Here is a 24289-nt window from a genome sequence, read left to right as displayed (position 1 = left end):
TACTGGCCAGCAGCGTAACTAGTAAGAGTAGGTAAGGGATATGTTACGTACAGATATAGATATAGTAAATACATAATATGTAAAAAGGATTATATGCAGGTACAGTATATATAGACAGATGTACTATATAAAGTAAATATGAATATATATATATATATATATATATATATATATATATATATATATATATATATATATATATATATATATATATATATATATATATATATATATATATATATATATGGTGTATACAGCGTTATTGTACATGCTATCATACAAAATTATATGGGTAGACTATTGTTATCAACGTTATATCAATGTTAGTCCACTGTCACTGGCACGTCACAATGGGTTCACGATTCACATTTGCTCCGTCTCACACGACCACAGAAGATAACAACGCCGACATGGTGTGAATAATTCACATAAAAATATAATCTCTACCACACTTAAACAGTTCTCTCTCTCTCCTTCTCTCTATCTTGAGTTCTCTCTCATCTACTACAGCCTACCACTATTGTGAGAATTGAAGTGCTTCTGCGCGAGCGGCCAACTTGTGAGGCTAAGTGGCAGATGGGAGACTATTCCTGGGTTTACCAGGCAAGAGGTGGCCATCTTGTGACTCATACCAAACAGGAGGTAGTTTGGTGGGAACCACAGGAGCGTGCAAAGCCAATAGCCAAAATAAACAACAACAACAGGCCTTCCTCTCTCAAGGTCTTACGTTCTTATGAGTGTTGAACTGACGTCAGATGATTTGTGATTCCATTAGGATCCCTGGTGCAGAACAGCAGCTACTCTTCCTGGGGTCAAACACACAACATATAATCCACATCTGTCTGTATACCTGCATGTAATCCTGTTTACATACCTGTAAATACTATATCTATATCTGTACATGTATACTGTATCTCTTACCTACTCGTACTACTACCACTGGCCAGTATGACTTACTACCATAGTGTTTGTATACCTGTATCACTGTACATAATAATACTATAACTCTGTACATACATCTGATTAGCACTATTACTCAGTAGTACTCATTTATATATTTTATACACAGTTTAATCACATGCACATTGTATACTACTATTGTACTTTACTGTTACATTTGCACTTTGGTTGGATGCCAAACTTATTTGCGTTGTACTGTACTTGTGCTGTATAATGACAATACATTTTAATATAATCTAATTGAATCTAATCGAATCTAATAATCATGAAAATAGATATGACATTTACAGACAAAACCACCAAGTTGTATTCAAATCAGAGCGTGACAATATCCTTTCCCTCAAACATATTACTATACATAGCATAATTCTTAATCATATTGAATCATACATACAATATATGTATTGTACATGTATGTACAAGTATGTATTAATGTGCACTAAATTCACAAGCAGTGAGAAATCATAAAAATACATACATATAGCCCTAGCCCTACTACAGTATTTTATCCTGATTCATTTCAGGCAGATTCATGTGTTGTCTTTAACACATTCGGGGGCCATTTGATTTCCCCATCTAGCTATAGCACGGCCAGGTTTTCATTACATAGTTTCACTGTGCGTCACGTTGTTTGTAGAGCTAAATCTATATTTTATATTATAGCTATGGATACAATACCATTGTCATTTGACAGTAACTATCTTCCGTTCAAGATGCAAACAAAATTAAAAAGATTTCATGAATACGTTCACGCGTTATCCCGTGGTGAATATGAGTATAATTCTACTAAAACCATTGGTGTTTCGTCCCTGGACACGCTATTATTTTCAAATCAAATGCATATGATAGGTATTATGTTTCATCATGCATGCATGAAAGGGGGGGGGGGGTAGTTTCTGATTAATTGATTGTCAATAACGGCATTCGTTATTACCACAACACATGCCGATCAGGGGGATGGGTATGAAAACCTTGCACATCAAGCTGAAATTGACGTCAGATTGTCCTTACCTGTGGTCGATGGTATTCCAAAAAGAATATTCCAATTATTTGATAGCCATCCTATGCCCATCTGGTCCACGACATAACCCACCACAACATATGGATCAGGGGTCCCGAAAACGATTCAATGTGATCGAGTGAAGCCCTAGGTTTCCCATTACTAGAAAAGAGTGCCCGGAGCGGTTTAAAGGTAGCACCCGGTTTGGAACAGGGTTTACTGCACTCTCGATACTGCCTACTAGCAAGATCTGGCCGGTACTGCACCTTCGGAGTCCCAGTATGCATTGTAACGGCAACATACAGGTCCCTGACATTGAATAGGATATTAAAATTTAAAAAAGGGAAAACGATCCAAAAACGTATATATACGTTTTTGGCCGTTAACCGCTGGCGCCCAATAACGTATATATATGTGAATGGCCCTGAAAGTGTTAAAGGGGAACTAAGGCCCAATTTCCAGAATACATGCATTTTATTCCTCTGGTCTAACCTGAGCCACCCTCTCTCCCAAATCCAAACACTAGAGTACTCAAACGTATGATGTCACCACGGGTAACGTCTGAAGCTGCTCCACTGACATTGAATTGGGAAAGATGTTATCAGTGACACTGAGAACACCCATGGGGAACGTTTTGATTATACAGGTACATTTTCTGTTTCAGAACTGAGAACACTATTATAGAATAAAGCTCATTTAGGTATAAACACTCAAACAAACGTTCCGTGGGTCCACAAAGTCACTTCCCAATAACTCCCCAATCACTCCCTAGTCCTTCTCAACAGAAGAAATTATCTTGTTGGAGGACATTTGAAGACTGTGTTTGAAGGTGTACTTGGTTATGTAGAACTAATGATGAAGTGATTGATATATCGAAATATGTAAGAAAAGAAACAGCTCCAGACTTGACATCACAAGTTTGAGTCTTACTTCTCTGGTTTCTGGCTTTATGAGAAATTAGATCATGTTCACAGATATTGATTGATCTTTTCTAGACTGTGGAAATAACATATTAGGATTTGTAACTTGAATGGTGTTCCCCTTTAACTGAACACATGTGTAGCGGCGAGGAGTGTGTGTGTGTGTGTGTGTGTGTGTGTGTGTGTGTGTGTGTGTGTGTGTGTGTGTGTGTGTGTGTGTGTGTGTGTGTGTGTGTGTGTGTGTGTGTGTGTGTGTGTGTGTGTGTGTGTGTGTGTGTGTGTGTGTGTGTGTGTGTGTGTGTGAGTGAGTGTAAGACATAATTATGACAGCAACACAATGGTAAACCTGATTTTTATTTTTTTATCTGTAGGCTGTGTGTTCAGTTATGGAACCACACATCATGTCACTTCAAACACATCTATTGTATGCACACACACATGCACACACACTAACAATTCCATTCCCGATGTTCATCAAGTAAGAACACATTCATATCCTTGTCTTTTAGACAGCGAGTTAAAAGCGTGAATCATCACAGACTTTACACAGTAACACTCCCTGCTTGTTCTTATTACTGACCAAAGTGAAAACACACATAGGCCTATGTCTGCTTTAAACACCCTGTGAAACAGCTAGCAGTATGCATATGTAAATAAAAAGGAAGCTAGGGAGGCACTTGTTGCGGATATTGATTGGTGTTTACAGTAGCAAATAGCAATTTTCTGTTCAATCGCTAAATCGTCTTGCTATAAACTACCAAATCTATCAAATTAACCCTATTCGGTTAGAAAGCTTCGACTAATCGACTAACTACAAAGCAAAGTAAACCGACCCAAATCTGTGTTTTCATATATGGCGCTAATCTGTTTTTTTATTTCTTCTTCTTCTTCTTCTTCTTCTTCTTCTTCTTCTTCTTCTTCTTCTTCTTCTTCTTCTTCTTCTTCTTCTTCTTCTTCTTCTTCTTCTTCTTCTTCTTCTTCTTCTTCTTCTTCTTCTTTTTTTTTTAGCATTTTCCATTCCATTGAAATAGTTAGCATTAATTAGCTGCTAAAGCTAACGGATAGCAGCTAGCATCCACCACTAGGCAAAGTTGAAGCTAACGTTACACCCAGTCCATATCTGTTCTTCAATAAGGACAAGTAAATAGCATCAAACACACAAGTCGATCAAGCAAACTTGTAAAAGGAAACAAAGCAATGAAATCGATGATTAATTGATATCCAATGCAAGAAACTGATAGAACTCTTACGCCTTGTCTCCACTAACCAGGGTTTAGCCATGCTGTGGCCTTGTCTCCACCAGCCAGGGTTTAGCCGTGCTGTGGCCTTGTCTCCACCAGCCAGGGTTTAGCCGTGCTGTGGCCTTGTCTCCACCAGCCAGGGTTTAGCCGTGCTGTGGCCTTGTCTCCACCAGCCAGGGTTTAGCCGTGCTGTGGCCTTGTCTCCACCAGCCAGGGTTTAGCCATGCTGTGGCCTTGTCTCCACCAGCCAGGGTTTAGCCGTGCTGTGGCCTTGTCTCCACCAGCCAGGGTTTAGCCGTGCTGTGGCCTTGTCTCCACTATCAGGAGCATGTAGGGGTTAAAGCAAGACAGTACCCCCTAATAGGCTAAACAAATATTTGAATAGATATCACTATGAAACTTTCCCAGTTTGTTATGTACATATAAACTAGGAACAAATATATTGCAAGTTTTCTGAATTGTATGTTTATTGTTTATATATGCAAATGAGGCACTTCGTCATTAAATATATGTGCATATTTGCATATATCCCATACATCAGGAAATACTGACCTACTGTCAGTCATCAGTCAGTCAGTCAGTCAGTCAGTCAGTCAGTCAGTCAGTCAGTCAGTCAGTCAGTCAGTCAGTCAGTCAGTCAGTCAGTCAGTCAGTCAGTCAGTCAGTCACTCACTCACTCACTCACTCACTCACTCACTCACTCACTCACTCACTCACTCACTCACTCACTCACTCACTCACTCACTCACTCACTCACTCACTCACTCACTCACTCACTCAGTAAGCGACTGACACTCTTGCTCTGTTCTGGATTCCCAGGTCCGGCAAAAACGTAAACTATCTATTTTAATCTCACAGGGCCTTTAAAAAGGACATGACCACCTGGTGCCTTTGTCTTCCTCGCTGCATAAAGACTTCCTGGAGTGCTGCCAGCATGAAGCTCAACACCCTCCCCTCCGTCCCCACGGCACCACCCCCATGCCGTCTGCCCGCCCCCCGCCCACCCTCCAAGGCCCGGCCAAGCCCCCATGTTATTGGATAAACACAGCCGGCAGTTAGCTGCCTTATCTCAAAGCCATCGATTCTCCCCAACGAGGAGAGGTGGAGATGTAGAGGGGTGAGAGAGTGAGAGTGTGAGAGTGTGTGTGTGATGGTATCGATGGGCGAGAAACAGGGTGAGACTAGGTTACAGCCATTCACTTAAGTTTCAAATACAGGTCGACTGGTGTGTGCATGTGTGTGTGTGTGTGTGTGTGTATGTGTGTGTGTGTGTGTGTGTGTGTGTGTGTGTGTGTGTGTGTGTGTGTGTGTGTGTGTGTGTGTGTGTGTGTGTGTGTGTGTGTGTGTGTGTGTGTGCATGTGTGTGCGCACGTGCACATGTGTGCACTTGTACGTGTATGTGTATGAGTGTTAGGAAGATAGAGGAGGCAGATGACGGGGGAAACCAACATTGTATTTAATGATGACCGGCAGGCAGGAAACATGATGACAGAACAGAGGAAGACTGACAAGCAGGTAGGATGACATAACAGAGGAAGACTGACAGGCAGGCAGGATGACAGAACAGAGGAAGACTGACAAGCAGGCAGGATGACATAACAGAGGAAGACTGACAGGCAGGCAGGATGACATAACAGAGGAATACTGACAGGCAGGCAGGATGACAGAACAGAGGAAGACTGACCGGCAGGCAGGATGACAGAACAGAGGAAGACTGACAGGCAGGCAGGATGACAGAACAGAGGAAGACTGACCGGCAGGCAGGATGACAGAACAGGGGAAGACTGACCGGCAGGCAGGATGACAGAACAGGGGAAGACTGACAGGCAGGCAGGATACAGGATGACAGAACAGGAGAAGACTGACCGGCAGGCAGGATGACAGAACAGGGGAAGACTGACAGGCAGGCAGGATGACAGAACAGGAGAAGACTGACCGGCAGGCAGGATGACAGAACAGGGGAAGACTGACAGGCAGGCAGGATGACAGAACAGGAGAAGACTGACCGGCAGGCAGGATGACAGAACAGGGGAAGACTGACAGGCAGGCAGGATACAGGATGACAGAAGACTAACCAGCTACTCTGACAGACCAGACAGGCCACAGAACTACTAACAATAATAGCGACTAACAGACAGACTACATAAAGACAGACTGTTGTACAAGCACTGACTGACAGGGGGGAATGGAACGTGAATACACACAGGGACGATGACTGATTGACAACAGCTGGGGGTGACGACAGATGACAAACAGCTGGCGTATGACTGGGAGACAGAAACGCACGTGGGAGACACACAAGGACATCTGCTGGGTCTACGGGGGGAAACACAAGAAGAGGGGGAGACAATAGGAAGAGGGGGAGACACTGGGAAGAGGGAGAGACACTAGGAAGAGGGAGAGACACTGGGAAGAGGGAGAGACACTAGGAAGAGGGGGATACACTGGGAAGAAGGGGAGACACTAAGATGGGGAGGCACTGGGAAGAAGGGGAGAGAGGGGGAGACACTAGGAAGAGGGGGAGACACTGGAAGAGAGGGGGGATGCTGGAACTGGACGTTGCAGACGTGTGTGTGTGCACTTATACACACATGTACATCCCTGTGTGTATGTCTGTGTGTATGCACGCACGTGTGTGTGTGTGTGTGTGTGTGTGTGTGTGTGTGTGTGTGTGTGTGTGTGTGTGTGTGTGTGTGTGTGTGTGTGTGTGTGTGTGTGTGTGTGTGTGTGTGTGTGTGTGTGTGCGCGTGTGTGTGTGTGTGTGTGGGCGCACGGGCATCAGTGTGTGGAAAATTGGTTTTGGATAGTCCAACAGACACTGATCGAAGACAACACAGAAAAGAGGATTCCGTTCAGTGAGAGAGAAAGGGGGGAAGTGAGCGAGAGAGACAGAAAGAGAGAGAGCCAGAAGCAGTAATTCACTTTGGCCAACTGTGTCTGTCTGTGACGGTCCGCGCTGGGTTGACTTTACGAGTGGTGCTGAACATGTAGCGCTCTGAGCTAACACACTGTGTCACAAGGGCTGTGTGTGTGTGTGTGCGTGCGTGCGTGTGTGTGTGTGTGTGTGTGTGTGTGTGTGTGTGTGTGTGTGTGTGCGTGTGTGTGTGTGTGTGTGTGTGTGTGTGTGTGTGTGTGTGTGTGTGTGTGTAAATGTGATTCTTTCAGTCTCTCATGGACGATTAAATAGGAACATTTTCAAAATGAGAAACATATGGAGTTTTTTAATTGGCCAATTTCTCTTGCCAAACGTTGAGTCTTTCATTGTAAAAAAGAGAGAGAGAGAGAGAGAGAGACAAGGTAGAGTCAGACATGCATACTGTAGGCGCAGAGTGTTGCACAAATTGTCATTGTCCTTCCGCTTAGGGACGAAACCAGGCCTTCTGTTCCGTGGATTAATAGTGCCATTATGGAGAATCCGTGTTACCGATATAGCATTCCACTTCTGGATCCAGTCATTCAGTTTCAATTCTTCATGGGGGAAATACGCTTTCTGTGGATTTGTGTTTCTGTGGGGATACATCCATGTTGGCCGGTAATGGCTTCTTCAGTCTGGCAGCGAGATGATCACGATGGATGGATACCGTGTCTACAGCGCCGTTAACACGCCTAGTGGTTCTAAACCTTTGTCGGGTCAACGCCGCCCCTATCTGACGTGCATGTTCCATAACACCCCCCCTCCTGTCTGACGTGCATGTTCCATAACACCCCCCCTCCTGTCTGACGTGCATGTTCCATAACACCCCCCCACCCCCTCCTGTCTGACGTGCATGTTCCATAACACCCCCCCCTCCTGTCTGACGTGCATGTTCCATAACACCCCCCCTCCTGTCTGACGTGCATGTTCCATAACACCCCCCCCCCCCCCCCTGTCTGACATGCATGTTCCATAACACCCCCCCCCCCCTGTCTGACATGCATGTTCCATAACACCCCCCCTCCTATCTGACGTGCATGTTCCATAACACCCCCCCCCCTGTCTGACATGCATGTCCCATAACACCCCCCCTCCTATCTGACGTGCATGTTCCATAACACCCCCCCCCCCATGTCTGACATGCATGTTCCATAACACCCCCCCTCCTATCTGACGTGCATGTTCCATAACACCCCCCCTCCTGTCTGATGTGCATGTCCATAACACACCCCCCCCCATCCTGTCTGATGTGCATGTTCCATAACCCCCCCCCCCATCCTGCCTGATGTGCATGTTCCATAACACCCCCCCCCTGTCTGACGTGCATGTTCCATAACACCCCCCCCCCTCCTGTCTGACGTGCATGTTCCATAACACCCCCCCCCTCCTGTCTGACGTGCATGTTCCATAACACCCCCCCCCCCCCTCCTGTCTGACGTGCATGTTCCATAACACCCCCCCCCCCTCCTGTCTGATGTGCATGTTCCATAACACCCCCCCCCCTCCTGTCTGACGTGCATGTTCCATAACACCCCCCCCCCCTCCTGTCTGACGTGCATGTTCCATAACACCCCCCCCCCTCCTGTCTGACGTGCATGTTCCATAACACCCCCCCCCCCCTCCTGTCTGACGTGCATGTTCCATAACACCCCCCCCCCTCCTGTCTGACGTGCATGTTCCATAACACCCCCCCCCCCTCCTGTCTGACGTGCATGTTCCATAACACCCCCCCCCCCCTCCTGTCTGACGTGCATGTTCCATAAACACCCCCCCCCCTCCTGTCTGACGTGCATGTTCCATAACACCCCCCCCCCCCCTCCCTATCTGACGTGCATGTTCCATAACACCCCCCCCCTCCCCTGTCTGACGTGCATGTTCCATAACACCCCCCTCCTGTCTGACGTGCATGTTCCATAACACCCCCCCCCCCCCTCCTGTCTGACGTGCATGTTCCATAACACCCCCCCCTCCTGTCTGACGTGCATGTTCCATAACACCCCCCCCCTCCTGTCTGACGTGCATGTTCCATAACACCCCCCCCCCCTCCTATCTGACGTGCATGTTCCATAACACCCCCCCCTCCTGTCTGACGTGCATGTTCCATAACACCCCCCCCCCTCCTGTCTGACGTGCATGTTCCATAACACCCCCCCTCCTGTCTGACGTGCATGTTCCATAACACCCCCCCCCTGTCTGACGTGCATGTTCCATAACACCCCCCCCCTGTCTGACGTGCATGTTCCATAACACCCCCCCTCCCCTGTCTGACGTGCATGTTCCATAACACCCCCCCCCCTGTCTGACGTGCATGTTCCATAACACCCCCCCCTGTCTGACGTGCATGTTCCATAACACCCCCCCCTGTCTGACGTGCATGTTCCATAACACCCCCCTCCCCTGTCTGACGTGCATGTTCCATAACACCCCCCCTGTCTGACGTGCATGTTCCATAACACCCCCCCCCCCTGTCTGACGTGCATGTTCCATAACACCCCCCCCTGTCTGACGTGCATGTTCTAACACCCCCCCCCTGTCTGACGTGCATTGTTCCATAACACCCCCCTCCCCTGTCTGACGTGCATGTTCCATAACACCCCCTCCCCTGTCTGACGTGCATGTTCCATAACACCCCCCTCCCCTTCTGTCTGACGTGCATGTTCCATAACACCCCCCTCCCCTGTCTGACGTGCATGTTCCATAACACCCCTGTCTGACGTGCTTGTTCCATAACACCCCTGTCTGGCGGGCATTAGGGCTGCGCGATTCTTGCTAAAATGTGAATCACGATTCTCTCACATGATTCTTATTCTTCATCATAATTTAAAAAAATAAAGCAAAACTGTTTACATAAAAAAAAAAAAAAAATAGATTCGTCATAATTTAGAAATGAGATCACATAGGTCTATGAATTGATTTTTTTCCGATTAATCGTGCAGCCCTAACGTGCATGTTCCATAACGCCCCCTGTCTGACGTGCATGTTCCATAACACCCCCTATCTGACGTGCATGTTCCATAACACCCCCCCCTCTTCTTTCGCTGCTTCCATAACCCCCCCGCCCCTTATCTGATGTGCATGTTCCATAACGCCCCCCCCCCCCCCCCTATCTGACGTGTTTATCATGGGTATCTATGACATTATGAGCCATGTTTCTATTTGGCTTTGTTGGGTCAGTAAAGTCTGTCAGTGTTAAATGAAGGTTCTAACAATAAGACACAATAAATCCTGGATTCTGATTTGTACTCATTTAAGTTTTTCCTACCAAGTGTGTATAAAATAAATTAAACATTACAAAGGTAAACCTTTTCTTTCTGAAGTGGGATTTTGGATTTTGATTGTGCTTCACTGCATGTTGGCTCCTCTCTGGTTCCAGTCAAGTTGTCGTCATGATATTTAAACAATGATAAGTAAATAGAATAAACTAGCGCCCCCTTTGAGCATCTCAATCCCCCCCCCCCCCTCCCCCCCACACACACACGCACACACAAACTCTCTGACCGCCCCCATTGAGAACCCCAGGGTAGGGCTACACCTAGTATCTTCTCCCGACCTCCCCTGGCCGTGCAATACGCACAAGGAGGGAAGAGGAGGTGGTGTGTATCTGAGACTCACATCTAGGGAGTTATTGTCCTACACATGTCATGTGTAATCTGCCCGCCCAACGGCGCTTAGAATAATTATCATATTTAATCAGTGCACTAAGAAACTACACGGCTGCCGCTCCCTAAGTCATTTTCCATGTTCCATTATCAAAGTTTCAGAGACGTACGCTGGGGGAACGGGGAGGGGCAGGAGAGAGGGGGGCTAAATGGAGGGTCTGAAGTGGCTAGGCTTATAAAAACATAATAGGCTTGTCTGCTTTGATAAACCCAGGACGTGGATAGAATGCACGCACGCACATACACACGCATGCACACACACACACCACACACACACACACACACACGCACACGCACACGCACACACTGGGAACAATAAATGAGAAAATGTAAAGCTAATAAAGTAAAGGAGATTGAAAGGAGACAAGTGAAAGTCAAACGGAGGAGAGGTCAGCACCACCAGGGCCGGCGAACAGATCGACACCCGATTAGTTGGAGTGTGTGCGTCTGGTACGTGTCACGTCTTAAGCAGCGGGCGGACGGGGCAGGGGCCAATAAACGCTGACATACGCTTCCAACATCGGCTGTCGCTGACACTATGCGTGTGGGAGCTAGACCGACATACTTCCACGTCGTTCAACGTGCAGGTTGCAGTACACTGCCGAACCACTAGGTGGCCGTGCTGCATTGTGTCCACAAAATGGCTATATTTCGGACTTCCTCTGCTAGTCTTTCTTTCGATTTGCTCCGTGTTTGTAACGTAGTTCAAAACGATCGATAGATGATAAATGGTAAATACGGAAGTACGTCAGAGGAACACGTACGCAGCCCAGCCCGGCCCAGGGCAGCGGCCAATCACAGCTCTGCGCCGTCCACGTCAGCTGCATGTAGGCGTCGCACGAGCTCGGAGGCTTGCCGCAACCTTTGAGTGTAAACGAGGCATAAAGGGACTCACCCTGCTCCAGAGGGGGAGGCTTCACACCCGTGGCCTTCATCTTGAGGGCTTCCTTGGCAGACATGTCGCAGCAGAGCCTTTATTGGTGTCCTGGTCGCTGTCGGCCTGGTCGCTGTCGCCATGGCCGCTGTCCCTGAGACTCGCTCGCTCAGGGTCTTTGAACGTCGAACTGCTGGACAAATTGGGGGGGGGGGGGGGGGGGGGGGGGGAGCAGAAAACAGACCAGGGCTATTACAGTAACAGGGTACACCGCCACCAGACCCACGATGCTGATTTAGTTTGCACAATGATCTCAAGCATATCCCAAAACTATAAACCATTTTTAGATAAGATAAGGTATTCCTTTATTGATCCCCTCTGGGGGAAATTCGGGAATCATAGCAGCATGGGGGAGGGGAATAATACATCCACAGATCTTTTATATGTATTTCTTTTCCCCAAAAACTTTTGATTAATGAATTTATCATGTAAAAATGTTGGTCCAAAATTTATGTTGCAGGCATTTTCCATAATAAATTGGCAGTGTGTTACGGTGAAGTGCGTGAGCAGTAGGTGTATGTGATGTTTTAGTTATTGGTGTCTAGTGTAATATTATAGTCAATTAAGTGAGGGATAGTGCTTTCACAGCTTTCCCTTGTCTCCACTAGCCAAGGTTTAGCCGTGCTGCAGCCGTGTCTCCACTCGCCAGGGTTTAGCTCTGGCCACCATACCATGCTAGACCATGGCTAGCCCCAGCTAGACTGAACATAGCTAATGGAGACAAGGCACTTTAGTGGCAGCAGAGGTTCACTACAGCAAGCACTGCACTTATAACAAGAGGGCGCGGAGAAAGAGGAGGCTAGTGGAGAAGGAGAGGCAGTGACAAAGGTAGAGACGCTCTTTAATAACACTTACCTCTGTACAAACTGTTGTCTGCTACCCATGTAGTTGGGCTCAGTGGGGAAATTGTCCGTCTGTGGGGGGGACGAGAAAAAGAGATATTTGCGTGTTGAGCTACATTAGATAGGAGTTCCCTGCTGTGAACACAAAACAATTAATAATGCAGAGTAGCGACGAAAGGAGAAGGTTGTGGGGACTGAGCTGGAGTACACGAGCAGGGGGTATTTTCAGCTCAACGCCATCCACACTTTTGAGTGTATCAGTGGCTACATGCACCAGGCCAATTAGATATTCAGTGGTGGCCCGCAGAGCTGGACTTCAAACCGGATTACCACCCACCAGGAGCAGGGGCCGTTTAATCATGAATGAAGTCTCTCGCTAAAGAGAGAGAGTGCGTGCGTGCGTGCGTGCGTGCGTGCGTGCGTGCGTGCGTGCGTGCTGTGTGTGTGTGTGTGTGTGTGCGTGTGTGTGTGTGCGTGCGTGTGTGTGTGTAGGTAACGAGAGGATCAACTCTACTCTGGCCAGTAGAGGACGCTCGAGGCGCGGTAAGTGCTGAGTGAATTGCGGTCGATTGGAGAGTTACACGGAATTAGCTATTTATGACTAATAAAAGACATTCTCTGAGGCATATGGTTGTTTATATAGATAGCAAATACACACATTAAATGTATTTGAAATAGAGCATAACATCTTGAGTATAGTGGCTTTTATTTATGTGCATGCTTAACTGATTCTTCTTTGCAGTTTGGCTGTTTCGACCACCCACCACAACTTTTTCCAACATTCATAGGTTAATTCATATTTGACCCCTTTGACAACCTGGAAAGGTTAATATATAACAGCCTCTCGTAAGACATGGTGTCTAGTCTTGTAAGAAGTGAAGCGAACATCACTGGCGCCAACGTTAGCAAGCAGCTAATAAATATAACACCAACAAACACCACAATGATAGTCCGTTTCACATGAAATAGCTATTACATTGTCGTTAAGGAAAAACTATTTGTGTTCGTGAATAGTTGACAATATATAAGCTTTAGTTGTTGTAGCTAATGTTACAAATTATTACATGGCGTTTTAACATTCGCCAAAATAGCGCTCGGTTGCCCCTGACAGCGGTCAATTATTTCTCGATAATTCACGGCTGTCATGGGCAACTCGCAATAATGACCGCTGTTAGGGGCAACAGAGCGCTATTGACCAATCACAATCAAGCATTTTGATCGCAGTCACGAAAGCTAAGCTTTAACATTATGCACAGCTGCACTACATCAGTGCAATCAAGTCCACACACCTGCCGGCTGCCGGCGGTGACAGAGGAGCCACAGAACAACTGCGTCTGCATTTGATCTCGTCTTGTCGATGGTGTAAAATGAATTAGGTATATTGTTAGTAAGTTAGCCATGTAATAAGCGGGATAATGTATAGCTATACTCGGTCATTGTCGCCTCGGTGTTCCAGAACGCAGTGTCGGTCAATTATTTTGCGACAATGACCTTGTATAATGTATACATTATCCCTTACTTAATAAATGAGTAGAGAATTATGCATTAAGAGTGTTATGATGAGTAGATAATATGCATTAAGAGTGTTGTGATGAGTATATAATATGCATTAAGAGTGTTATGATGAGTAGATAATATGCATTAAGAGTGTTGTGATGAGTATATAATATGCATTAAGAGTGTTATGATGAGTATATAATATGCATTAAGAGTGTTATGATGAGTAGATAATATGCATTAAGAGTGTTGTGATGAGTATATAATATGCATTAAGAGTGTTATGATGAGTAGATAATATGCATTAAGAGTGTTGTGATGAGTATATAATATGCATTACGAGTGTTGTGATGAGTAGATCATATGCATTAAAAGAGTGTTGTGATGAGTAGATAATATGCATTACGAGTGTTGTGATGAGTAGATAATATGCATTAAAAGAGTGTTGTGATGAGTAGATAATATGCATTAAGAGTGTTGTGATGAGTAGATAATATGCATTAAAAGAGTGTTGTGATGAGTAGATAATATGCATTAAGAGTGTTGTGATGAGTAGATAATATGCATTACGAGTGTTGTGACGAGTAGATAATATGAATTAAGTTTTGTGATGAGTAGATCATATGCATTAAAAGAGTGTTGTGATGAGTAGATCATATGCATTAAAATAGTGTTGTGATGAGTAGATAATATGCATTACGAGTGTTGTGATGAGTAGACCATATGCATTAAAAGAGTGTTGTGATGAGTAGACCATATGCATTAAAAGAGTGTTGTGATGAGTAGAGGAGAAATGAGAGAGCAGCCCAGAGACTGTGTGGACTTTATAGGCCTGACTACAGCTGTCGATCAGTGGTTCTTAACACATTGTGTGCCGGCAGGGGGTGCGCTATTTATCACTTGAGTGCCAGAGCTTTAGTCAATGAGAGGACGGGGATATTTGCAAACGCATAAACTATATCTTAAATGATGGCTATGTGTCTAATACAACCGTTGCTTATCAATGACTTGCTTGCAGTCAACATGTATGAAACGGATAGTTTTTTCATCAGTACATTTCCGTTTTATACCGTTTTGAATACGAGTATAGTTTTGAAGATTTCTAGTGATTCCAGAAAAATCCGCGAAAATAGCCCTTTACTGGAATACACAAAACACGTTGTAATTTTTCGGCCTATTTATGAATCGTTTTCAAATAAACACTAGATTATCGATAGTATATGTGTACTTATGCACGTTAGAGAAGCGGGCTGAAAAATCGATTATCCATGACCTGGTCAGCGCTAACGTCATATACACACATACACACATAGGGGACACGTTGTGAACGCTGTGGAAAAACAACTCTGATTAACCCAATACTGGTCAAATAGATTCCTTACCTCAGATCAGATGTTCTGCAAAAAGATTATTCCAATTCCTGATCGCCATTCCAAATATCGATCGTGTTTATTGATCCAACGTTAGACCTCGAAACAGATAATCCACGCTGCTTTTGGTTGCCTCAATGAATGCAATAGTCTCAGGTAGGGCTGGGCAATATGGCCAAAAATGTTATCGCGATAAAATAATAAAATAGTTTTCATATCACTCAATATCGATAATTATTGTCGATATAATTTCTGTCAAGTTTAATTAACTTCTTATGTCCGGCGCCGTTCTTTTACACAGTAAACACGGCCCAGTGCATATATTATTATATTCCACCAGGGGGCAACCTACCGCCACTGGATCATATGCATTATAAGAATGGAACTAACACAGTTAGCCAGAGCAAGCGGTGTATTCCACGACAATGTATCACCCTAAAACACTCCGTTCCGCCCCAATGCATTGCAACGACGTCCACCGCATACCCCACACTACTCTAACCGTTACCTCAGAATTCACGCCACACACCCACTCCGTACGTAAACTATAAAATAGCGGCGTGCAAGCTAATGATCCTAGCCAGCCTTGTTTCCAATGTACTAACTATCACCCTAAAATACTCCGTTCCGCCCCAATACATTGCAACGACGTCCACCGCGGCGCAGCATACCCCACACTACTCTAACCGTACCCTCAGAATGCACGCCACACCCAATCCACACGTAAACTATAAAATAGCGGCGTGAAAGCTAATGATCCTAGCCAGCCTTGTTTACTACCCAGAGGTGCACCGCGGGTCTCCTTCGCTGTCGCCATTTCCTTCACTGATTGGTTGTTAGTGCGCGTGTGCTGATATCCAAGCTTGGGAAATCGATATATCGAAACTTTGCGACCACGTTTCATGTTTATTTCGAGGAAATAATTTATCGCGATAGTTATCGTTATCGTTTTATCGCCCAGCCCTAGTCTCAGGTTACATGGCTCAGAAGTAAAATGTGGAATCCGGAGTTTTTTTCTCTCATGCATTTTCATTGACTCCAATCCAATGGGTGCAATACCATCCGGGAGACGATAGGGGGCGGTATTTGCCCTTTTCGAGGTCAGAGCCAGTCCCAATGATACCGTGAAGCTGGATGGATGAAAAATGTATGGATATCGCTAATAAAAGAAATAACGATTAAATAACGAGATTTCTCTTCACTGGCACTCAACGCATGGCGGCCAACAACAAGATTTCTTGTTGCTGGCACCCAATGTGTTAAAGGAGAATGCCACCCAAACCATAGAGGAATTCCCTCTCTCTCTGGAAAAGAGTGATGGACTTCATAATTGACCATTGTTACATGTGTATGAAAGTTTCATCTCATTGCATGTCTCATTTCATTCTGGTGGACAATCTCAGACGATTAGAGACCTCTCATCATACTATTGATTTTTTATGAATTTTCAAAGATACAGGCTGTTGCTCTAGTGCCACAATCAGGACTATTGATCCCATATTTTATGATGCTTAGTTCTGCATAGAATTGGACCTGTGTGCACAGTTTTGTAAAGTTTCACAAGAAGTAAAAATAATTTGGCACTGTAAGCCCCCCGTGGAGCGACGTAAAATGGTTTTGGTTTTGTCCCCATGATCATATACCTTCACTCAACATATCTACCTCAATATCATGATGATTGCATAAAATATTGATGAATTATGGGCAATTTTGTGCTAAGAGACACCCTTTTTTTTATTCGAGAAGTCGGTTGACAGCGGCCGTTTATTAATATAAACATTCCTCATTTCAGTTTGTGTATCTCAAGCTCCTCACGGTGTCTGACAGCCATGGTGTTTATAGGACAACAATTGAAAAAGCCTTAGGAGGAAAAAACTATGGCGGCAATTCAACTTTAGCAGCTTTGCTGCTTGGACCCCTAATTACAAACTGGGCAGTAGATTAGGTAGGCAACGTTCCTGGCTCACAAATGGCTTGTTTCAGGTAACTACCCTGGTGAATTTGCAATGAGTACCTATTAGGCTTGACGTGGCAGTCGGTGATACTGAGTGCATTACTTGCCCACTGCCCCCACCGGTGCATATGCTTTATATATATATATATATATATATAAAACAAATAAGATCAATATTTCAAAAATCTGTCATGGCAATCATATTTCACCCACGGAGACTTGATATCTCCTATAGATCTCCTCTCAACTCTCCAACGGTTCAAGACCGCCATCTGGTGGCCGATCGGCGAATCGCCAAAACCGGAAGTGAGCGGCAGGAAGTGGTGCTCACCCATATTTCGTCCGGCCACTCGCTATCGCTCCCGGGGCTCCATCTCGACACACTGGATAATCGATTGGTTGCCCTAACTCAATAAACAACATGATTTGGACATATATAGTATTATACAACCTGGAACTGGACCAACTAGATTGACATCCCATAATAGCGAACTTTCTGCTCCACGCTGATCGCCCAATGCTACGAGGAAGCTGCGGTGAGTTTCAGCGTGTTTGATTATTATTATACATACAAACTGCTCTGATCTATATTTCACCCATACTACTAGTGTTGTCAAAAATATCGAAGTATCGATACATATCGATACTGAATATTTAAAATGGTTTCGATACTCATTTCCCGAAATACCGATACTTTCTGCAGTATCGGTACCAGCTGGCGAGTGTTCTACCTCAAGTTGTTGACGCGCTGTTCAGAGCACGCTTGCCCCTCCGCCTGCTCCGAGTCCAGCCCTCCCCCTCACAGAGCCGTCTTCAGTTAGTAAACAAACATTTTAGCTGAAGATGCAGAGCCTCCGCAACTTGTGCTTGTGGATAAAGAAAACAGCAGAAGTGCTGTTTGGAGGTACTTCGGGTTTGAGTAAACAACGAAGGACAAGCTAAAGCTGCCCCAATGCTATTTGCAAGCGGTGTTAGAGCAGTGCCAACGAGGATCTCCATAAAGAAATGAGAGGTTCGTGACAGCTGCTCTTTCAACGTCACTGTGACTGAAGCATTAAACCATTAACTCTAGTTTAATACATGATACGGTCTACTGATGGCACATAATATCAACAGCTGATTCGTTGTAACGTTAGAGCTAGCTACTGCTAGCCGTTAGCTCCGTTAGCTTAGCTGGCCACTTTTACAATTACTGCATGGAAACGGAGTAACGTTAACGTTTAAACGTTATGTTGAAGTCATACAATACTACAGTCGACATAAGGTTAACGTTACCCCGTTTCCATGAAGTGTTTAAATAGCAGCAATCTTGTTGAAAATGTAACGTTACTAAAATGCTCCGAGCATAGCCTCTCTCTCTCTCTCTCTCTCTCTCTCTCTATCTCTCTCGCTCTTGTTATCTTTAAATAAAAATCGAAACTGTTACTAACTGTAATACAAACAGTTCAGTTTGTCAGGTACATGCAACACAGATTACAGTGTTTACATCTGTCTGCTTGGGAAAATACCATGTTCTGCATCTGCAATTAAAATGATTGAAGTGAGATGAACAGTTATTTTTAAATGTGTGATCTAAAGATAAACAAAGGGTTTTAAAAGTGTTATATTTATCTTCTCTTATAGTACCAGAGAGAAGCTGAGGAGAATCAACCAGCAACAAAAGCTAAATTTGTTTAAAAAAAAAGAAAAAAAAAAAAAATAATATATATATATATATATATATATATATATATATATATATATATATATATATATATATATATATATATATATATATATATATATATATATATATATATATATATATATATATTATATATATATATATATATATTTTTTATATCGAAACGGTATCGAAGTCGAAATTCCAGTATCGTGACAACACTACATACTACATAAATAATTTAACGTCGGCCACGGACTTATAAAGCCCCCCCCCCCCCTCCGGTCACCAGCAGATGATGAGGCATGATGTTTAGCACCTTGTACAATTGAAATTGTTAATCGGTATGATCTAATATATGTATTCATGGCTATAACTCACGTTCTATGGGATGCTGCAGAAAACGATAAAAACATATTTATACCATATTTTAGTAATAATGTGTGAATGAAAAAGTAGAAGGTTGCTACATCCTAAACGATAGATACTTGATGTTGAATGGGCCATAGTAATGTCAATTTAGCAATACAATTTAAAAAGTTATAGCCCTGCAAAGAAGGGGAACATCTCCATAGACAAATAGAGCTGGCAGAGGATGGTATAAGGATGGATATAAGCGTGGCAGAGAAAGGGTTAAAGATCAAAGTAAGTGCTCTGCAGATATTGAGCATTATTTAGTCAAATGTCCAGTGTCACTGGTAATACCAGTGTTGTCATGAGTTTATTAATCATGGGAAATTCCACATGACCGCGGCACGTATGCAATTTGCCTCCAGCTAAAAAACATTCAGTCTGCCAAATCGATGCCAAGACTAGGCAAAAGCCATTCTTCATAATACAAGGCCTTTAATGTGACAGCAAGTTTGGTTAGCCATAACATAACCAGCATAGCAAGTTATACCCTTATGGACAAAGGTATAGATTTTTGCAATACAGTTGTCCACGATATATAAATAATACATGTAGGCCTATATACATAATGTATGTTTTTAAGTTAATGAAAAAAATACTTGCAGTAGGATACATCTTTTTTTAATAAAACATAGCATTTAGAATGAAATAGTACCATGACAGCTGTATTACAAGATAAAGACTAAAAAACCCAGTTTTACTGTAAAACTAAATACTGTCAATTAGTGTCAAATGCCTTCATTATGCCATCAAAACTAATAAAGATATTGTTATATATGTTGCCCATGTCGTCCAGCCCTACACCATAACATAACAGTCCTCCAGCCCTACACCATAACATAACAGTCCTCCAGCCCTACACCATAACATAACATAACAGTCATCCAGCCCTACACCATAACATAACATAACAGTCATCCAGCCCTACACTATAACATAACATAACAGTCATCCAGCCCTACACCATAACATAACATAACAGTCATCCAGCCCTACACCATAACATAACATAACAGTCACCCAGCCCTACACCATAACATAACATAACAGTCATCCAGCCCTACACCTTAACATAACATAACAGTCATCCAGCCCTACACCATAACATAACATAACAGTCCTCCAGCCCTACACCATAACATAACATAACAGTCATCCAGCCCTACACCATAACATAACATAACAGTCACCCAGCCCTACACCATAACATAACATAACAGTCATCCAGCCCTACACCTTAACATAACATAACAGTCCTCCAGCCCTACACCATAACATAACAGTCATCCAGCCCTACACCATAACATAACATAACAGTCATCCAGCCCTACACCTTAACATAACATAACAGTCCTCCAGCCCTACACCATAACATAACAGTCATGCAGCCCTACACCATAACATAACATACGTCATCCAGCCCTACACTATAACATAACAGTCATCCAGCCCTACACCATAACATAACAGTCATCCAGCCCTACACCATAACATAACAGTCATCCAGCCCTACACCATAACATAACAGTCCTCCAGCCCTACACCATAACATAACATAACAGTCCTCCAACCCTACACCATAACATAACAGTCATCCAGCCCTACAGTACATCATAACATAACAGTCATCCAGCCCTACACCATAACATAACAGTCATCCAGCCCTACAGTACATCATAACATAACAGTCATCCAGCCCTACAGCATAACATAACAGTCATCCAGCCCTACAGTACATCATAACATAACAGTCATCCAGCCCTACAGCATAACATAACATAACAGTCATCCAGCCCTACACCATAACATAACAGTCGTCCAGCGCTACACCATAACATAACATAACAGTCCTCCAGCGCTACACCATAACATAACATAACAGTCCTCCAGCCCTACACCATAACATAACAGTCGTCCAGCCCTACACCATAACATAACATAACAGTCCTCCAGCCCTACACCATAACATAACATAACAGTCATCCAGCCCTACACCATAACATAACATAACATAACAGTCATCCAGCCCTACACCATAACATAACATAACATAACAGTCATCCAGCCCTACACCATAACATAACAGTCATCCAGCCCTACAAATATGCACATTAATTTATATTTCCATTTCTACACTGGTACAATGCAACACTGAATAGTGCTGAGAGGAATACTGTGCCACAAAGCATGTGTTCTCCCATAGAGAGAGAGAGAGAGAGAGTTAGAGAGAGCGAGAGAGAGAGAGAGAGAGAGAGAGAGAGAGAGAGAGAGAGAGAGAGAGCGAGAAAGATAGATAGATAGAGAGACATAGGGAGAGAGATAGGGAGAGGAAGAGAGGGAGAAAGAGAGAAAGAGGGAGAGAGAGAGGGAGAGAGTGACAGAGAAAAAAAGAGAGAGAGAGAAACATTATTTGTGGAGCACTGAGGCATATGGATGCTGTGTTGAATCAGGAGGCTTTTATTTGACATGGGGCTCATCGACCAGACACAAGGGGCTTCATGTTGCATGGATCCATACCATAAACACAAACACACACGCACAAGCAAACACACACAGAGTAATCCCTAATACACACAATCAAACTAGTAAACAGAGAAATCCAACATATACTGGATTGTACAAATTCCACACGGCATCAGCAGTAAAGAGCTCAAATATATCCGTCGTCAAGTCTTCATTCAGCTGGAGACTACAGTGTTTTCCTGCAGTCTGGATCCCAAACTGGAGGGAACCATCCCTCTCTTGTTGTCTGTCTGCCTGTGTCTCTCTCCCTCTCTCTCTCCTCTCTTTCTCTCCCTCCTCCTCTCTGTCTGTCTACCCCTCTCTCTCTCTCTCTCTCTCTCTCTCTCTCTCTCTCTCTCTCTCTCTCTCTCTCTCTCTCTCTCTCTCTCTCTCTCTCTATGTCTCTCCCTCCCTCTTTCTCTCCCCATTTCCTTTTCTATCTCTCACTTTCTCTCTCTCCATCTCTCCCTCGCCCCCGTCTCTGTCTTCCCCCCTCCCCATATCTCTGTAAATCTCCCTCTCTCTCTCTCTTGCCATATCATGATGTAATTTGCACTGGAAAACTATACCGCCACATACCGTTATGCCATCAAAACTAAGGGAAATATCCTGATATATGATATTTTATATCATATCACTCAGCCGTAATTTATGTATTGTATGTAATATATTTACGTATAGTATAAGTAATATATTTACGTATTTGTATAAGTTATATTATTTACATATTGTATAAGTAATATATTTACGTATTCTATACATAATATATTTATGTATTGTATACGTAATATATTTACGTATATTATAAGTAATTTATTTACCTATTGTATAAGTAATTTACATATTGTATCGGCCGGCAGCTAGCAGAGAGGGACACATTGTGTCTTTAAGGCTTCTGATCATGTCTACTGAGCTGATGAGTTTCATTACAGACATAACCTGCAGTGCAACCGATAAATGAGATAAATGAGAAGACAAAAATACATCATCTCACTAATTAAGTCGGAATCAAGGATGAAAGAAATATGAAATTTGATTTGAAAACATCATATTTTTCCCGAAGATACAAAGAAACTCACAGCGCAAAGTGTAAAAAAATATATAAATTAATCCCAATTGGTTCCTGAGCCACTTGTATGACATGATGACTCGAGCGACAGGAATACAAGACAGTGAAGGAGCGTGCATACTGTTGCAGGGGAGTTTCATCAGCGCTAGACAAACAAGTATCCCACTGAAGCACTGCATTCTCTTCCCCTTGAGTTCCTACCGGTAAAATGTCATATTTTTTGTGAGTAATGCTACCTTTTTTCTAGTTTTTTTCTTTTTCTTTTTTTCACCTGCACAGCTTGACTCACAGTCAATGGGAGCGTTTCAATGTCACTGTGCCCCCTGCTCTGTGGCCGTGCAGCATGCGGCGGGAAGGTCAGACTGGCTGCCCTCGCTACCTCCTGACCTTTCCTCCCTCGGCCGTGACCTTTACCTCCCTCCTAAACACGCTATTCACCTTCGACCTTCAGCGCCACGAGAAGCGGAGCATAATAAAAAAGGACGGACTCCGGACTGCAGAATGAGGAAAGAATAAACGCCCGGAAAATGATTTGCCGTTGGAACGATAATGCCCTTGGATTACTTCCCTTTCTCTGTGTAAACATTTCATATTATTAATTTCAAACATGAAAGCATTAAAGCATTACAGCGTACATGGGCGCAGGTTTTCATCATATTCTAAGGATTAAAAGCTTCAGATGTGTTTTGCAAGACCATAAAAGATGCAATGGCCTTCAGTTTCAATTCCAATCGTACTAATGAGAGTGCAGAAACACCAGCAGAAGCGACAGAACAACCTTTCATACAGTCAGTTTCCTGTCACTGAACTAAACCAGCGCAGCGCTGCTTTGCTTAAAAAGGTACAGTATTTTTCTAAGTAGGCCCTACACAGGCTCTAAAACTAGAAGAAATAAGGTTCTCATTGAAAGGATCTTTGAAAGGAAAACACGCACAGACCCTGATATTTGCAGAGAAGCGATGTGGGCTTGAGCTACAGCAATCCCCCCCCCCCCCCTTTCCCTTTTATTTGTTATTGTATTTGTTTATTTTCTCATTTGTTATAGCTTTGTTTGTTTGTACTGTAGTGGTATTGGTTCATTTGTGATTTCTTTCGTGTTCAAATGTTGTTTTCATTTTTCGTGTTTTAGGGATGTAGGGGAGGTGGGTGTCATGGGAGGGAAGGGAGGGCGTGAGTGGAGCATGGGGAGGTTGAGCTGGAGCAGTGGGGGGTGGTGGGATGGGAGGGGGTCTTGTGGGTGTTTATGTTTATATGTTAAAAAAAGTATAAAGTATGTACATTTAAAACCGTTAATAAACAGATGTATATGAAAAAGGTAGAGCATTTTAATCTTAAATCACTATGTAGTATATC

The 24289-nt window shown here is 43.7% G+C and overlaps 1 protein-coding gene across 1 annotated transcript in view; it reads right to left on the bottom strand.

Moving 5' to 3' along the window:
* pcdh17 (protocadherin 17) overlaps positions 1–24289 on the bottom strand; it is a 147572-nt gene that overhangs the window by 66402 nt on the left and 56881 nt on the right. Inside the window, 3 exon segments of the mRNA XM_084308746.1 lie at positions 11590–11664; positions 11667–11761; positions 12484–12542. Of these exon segments, the coding sequence (XP_084164872.1) occupies positions 11590–11664; positions 11667–11761; positions 12484–12542 (229 nt within the window).

Source organism: Notolepis coatsorum (assembly GCF_963971535.1).
Source record: "Notolepis coatsorum genome assembly, chromosome: 2".
NCBI lineage: Eukaryota > Metazoa > Chordata > Actinopteri > Aulopiformes > Paralepididae > Notolepis > Notolepis coatsorum.
Note: the sequence above shows the minus strand (reverse complement) of the source record. Positions and strands in the feature narration are given on the sequence as shown.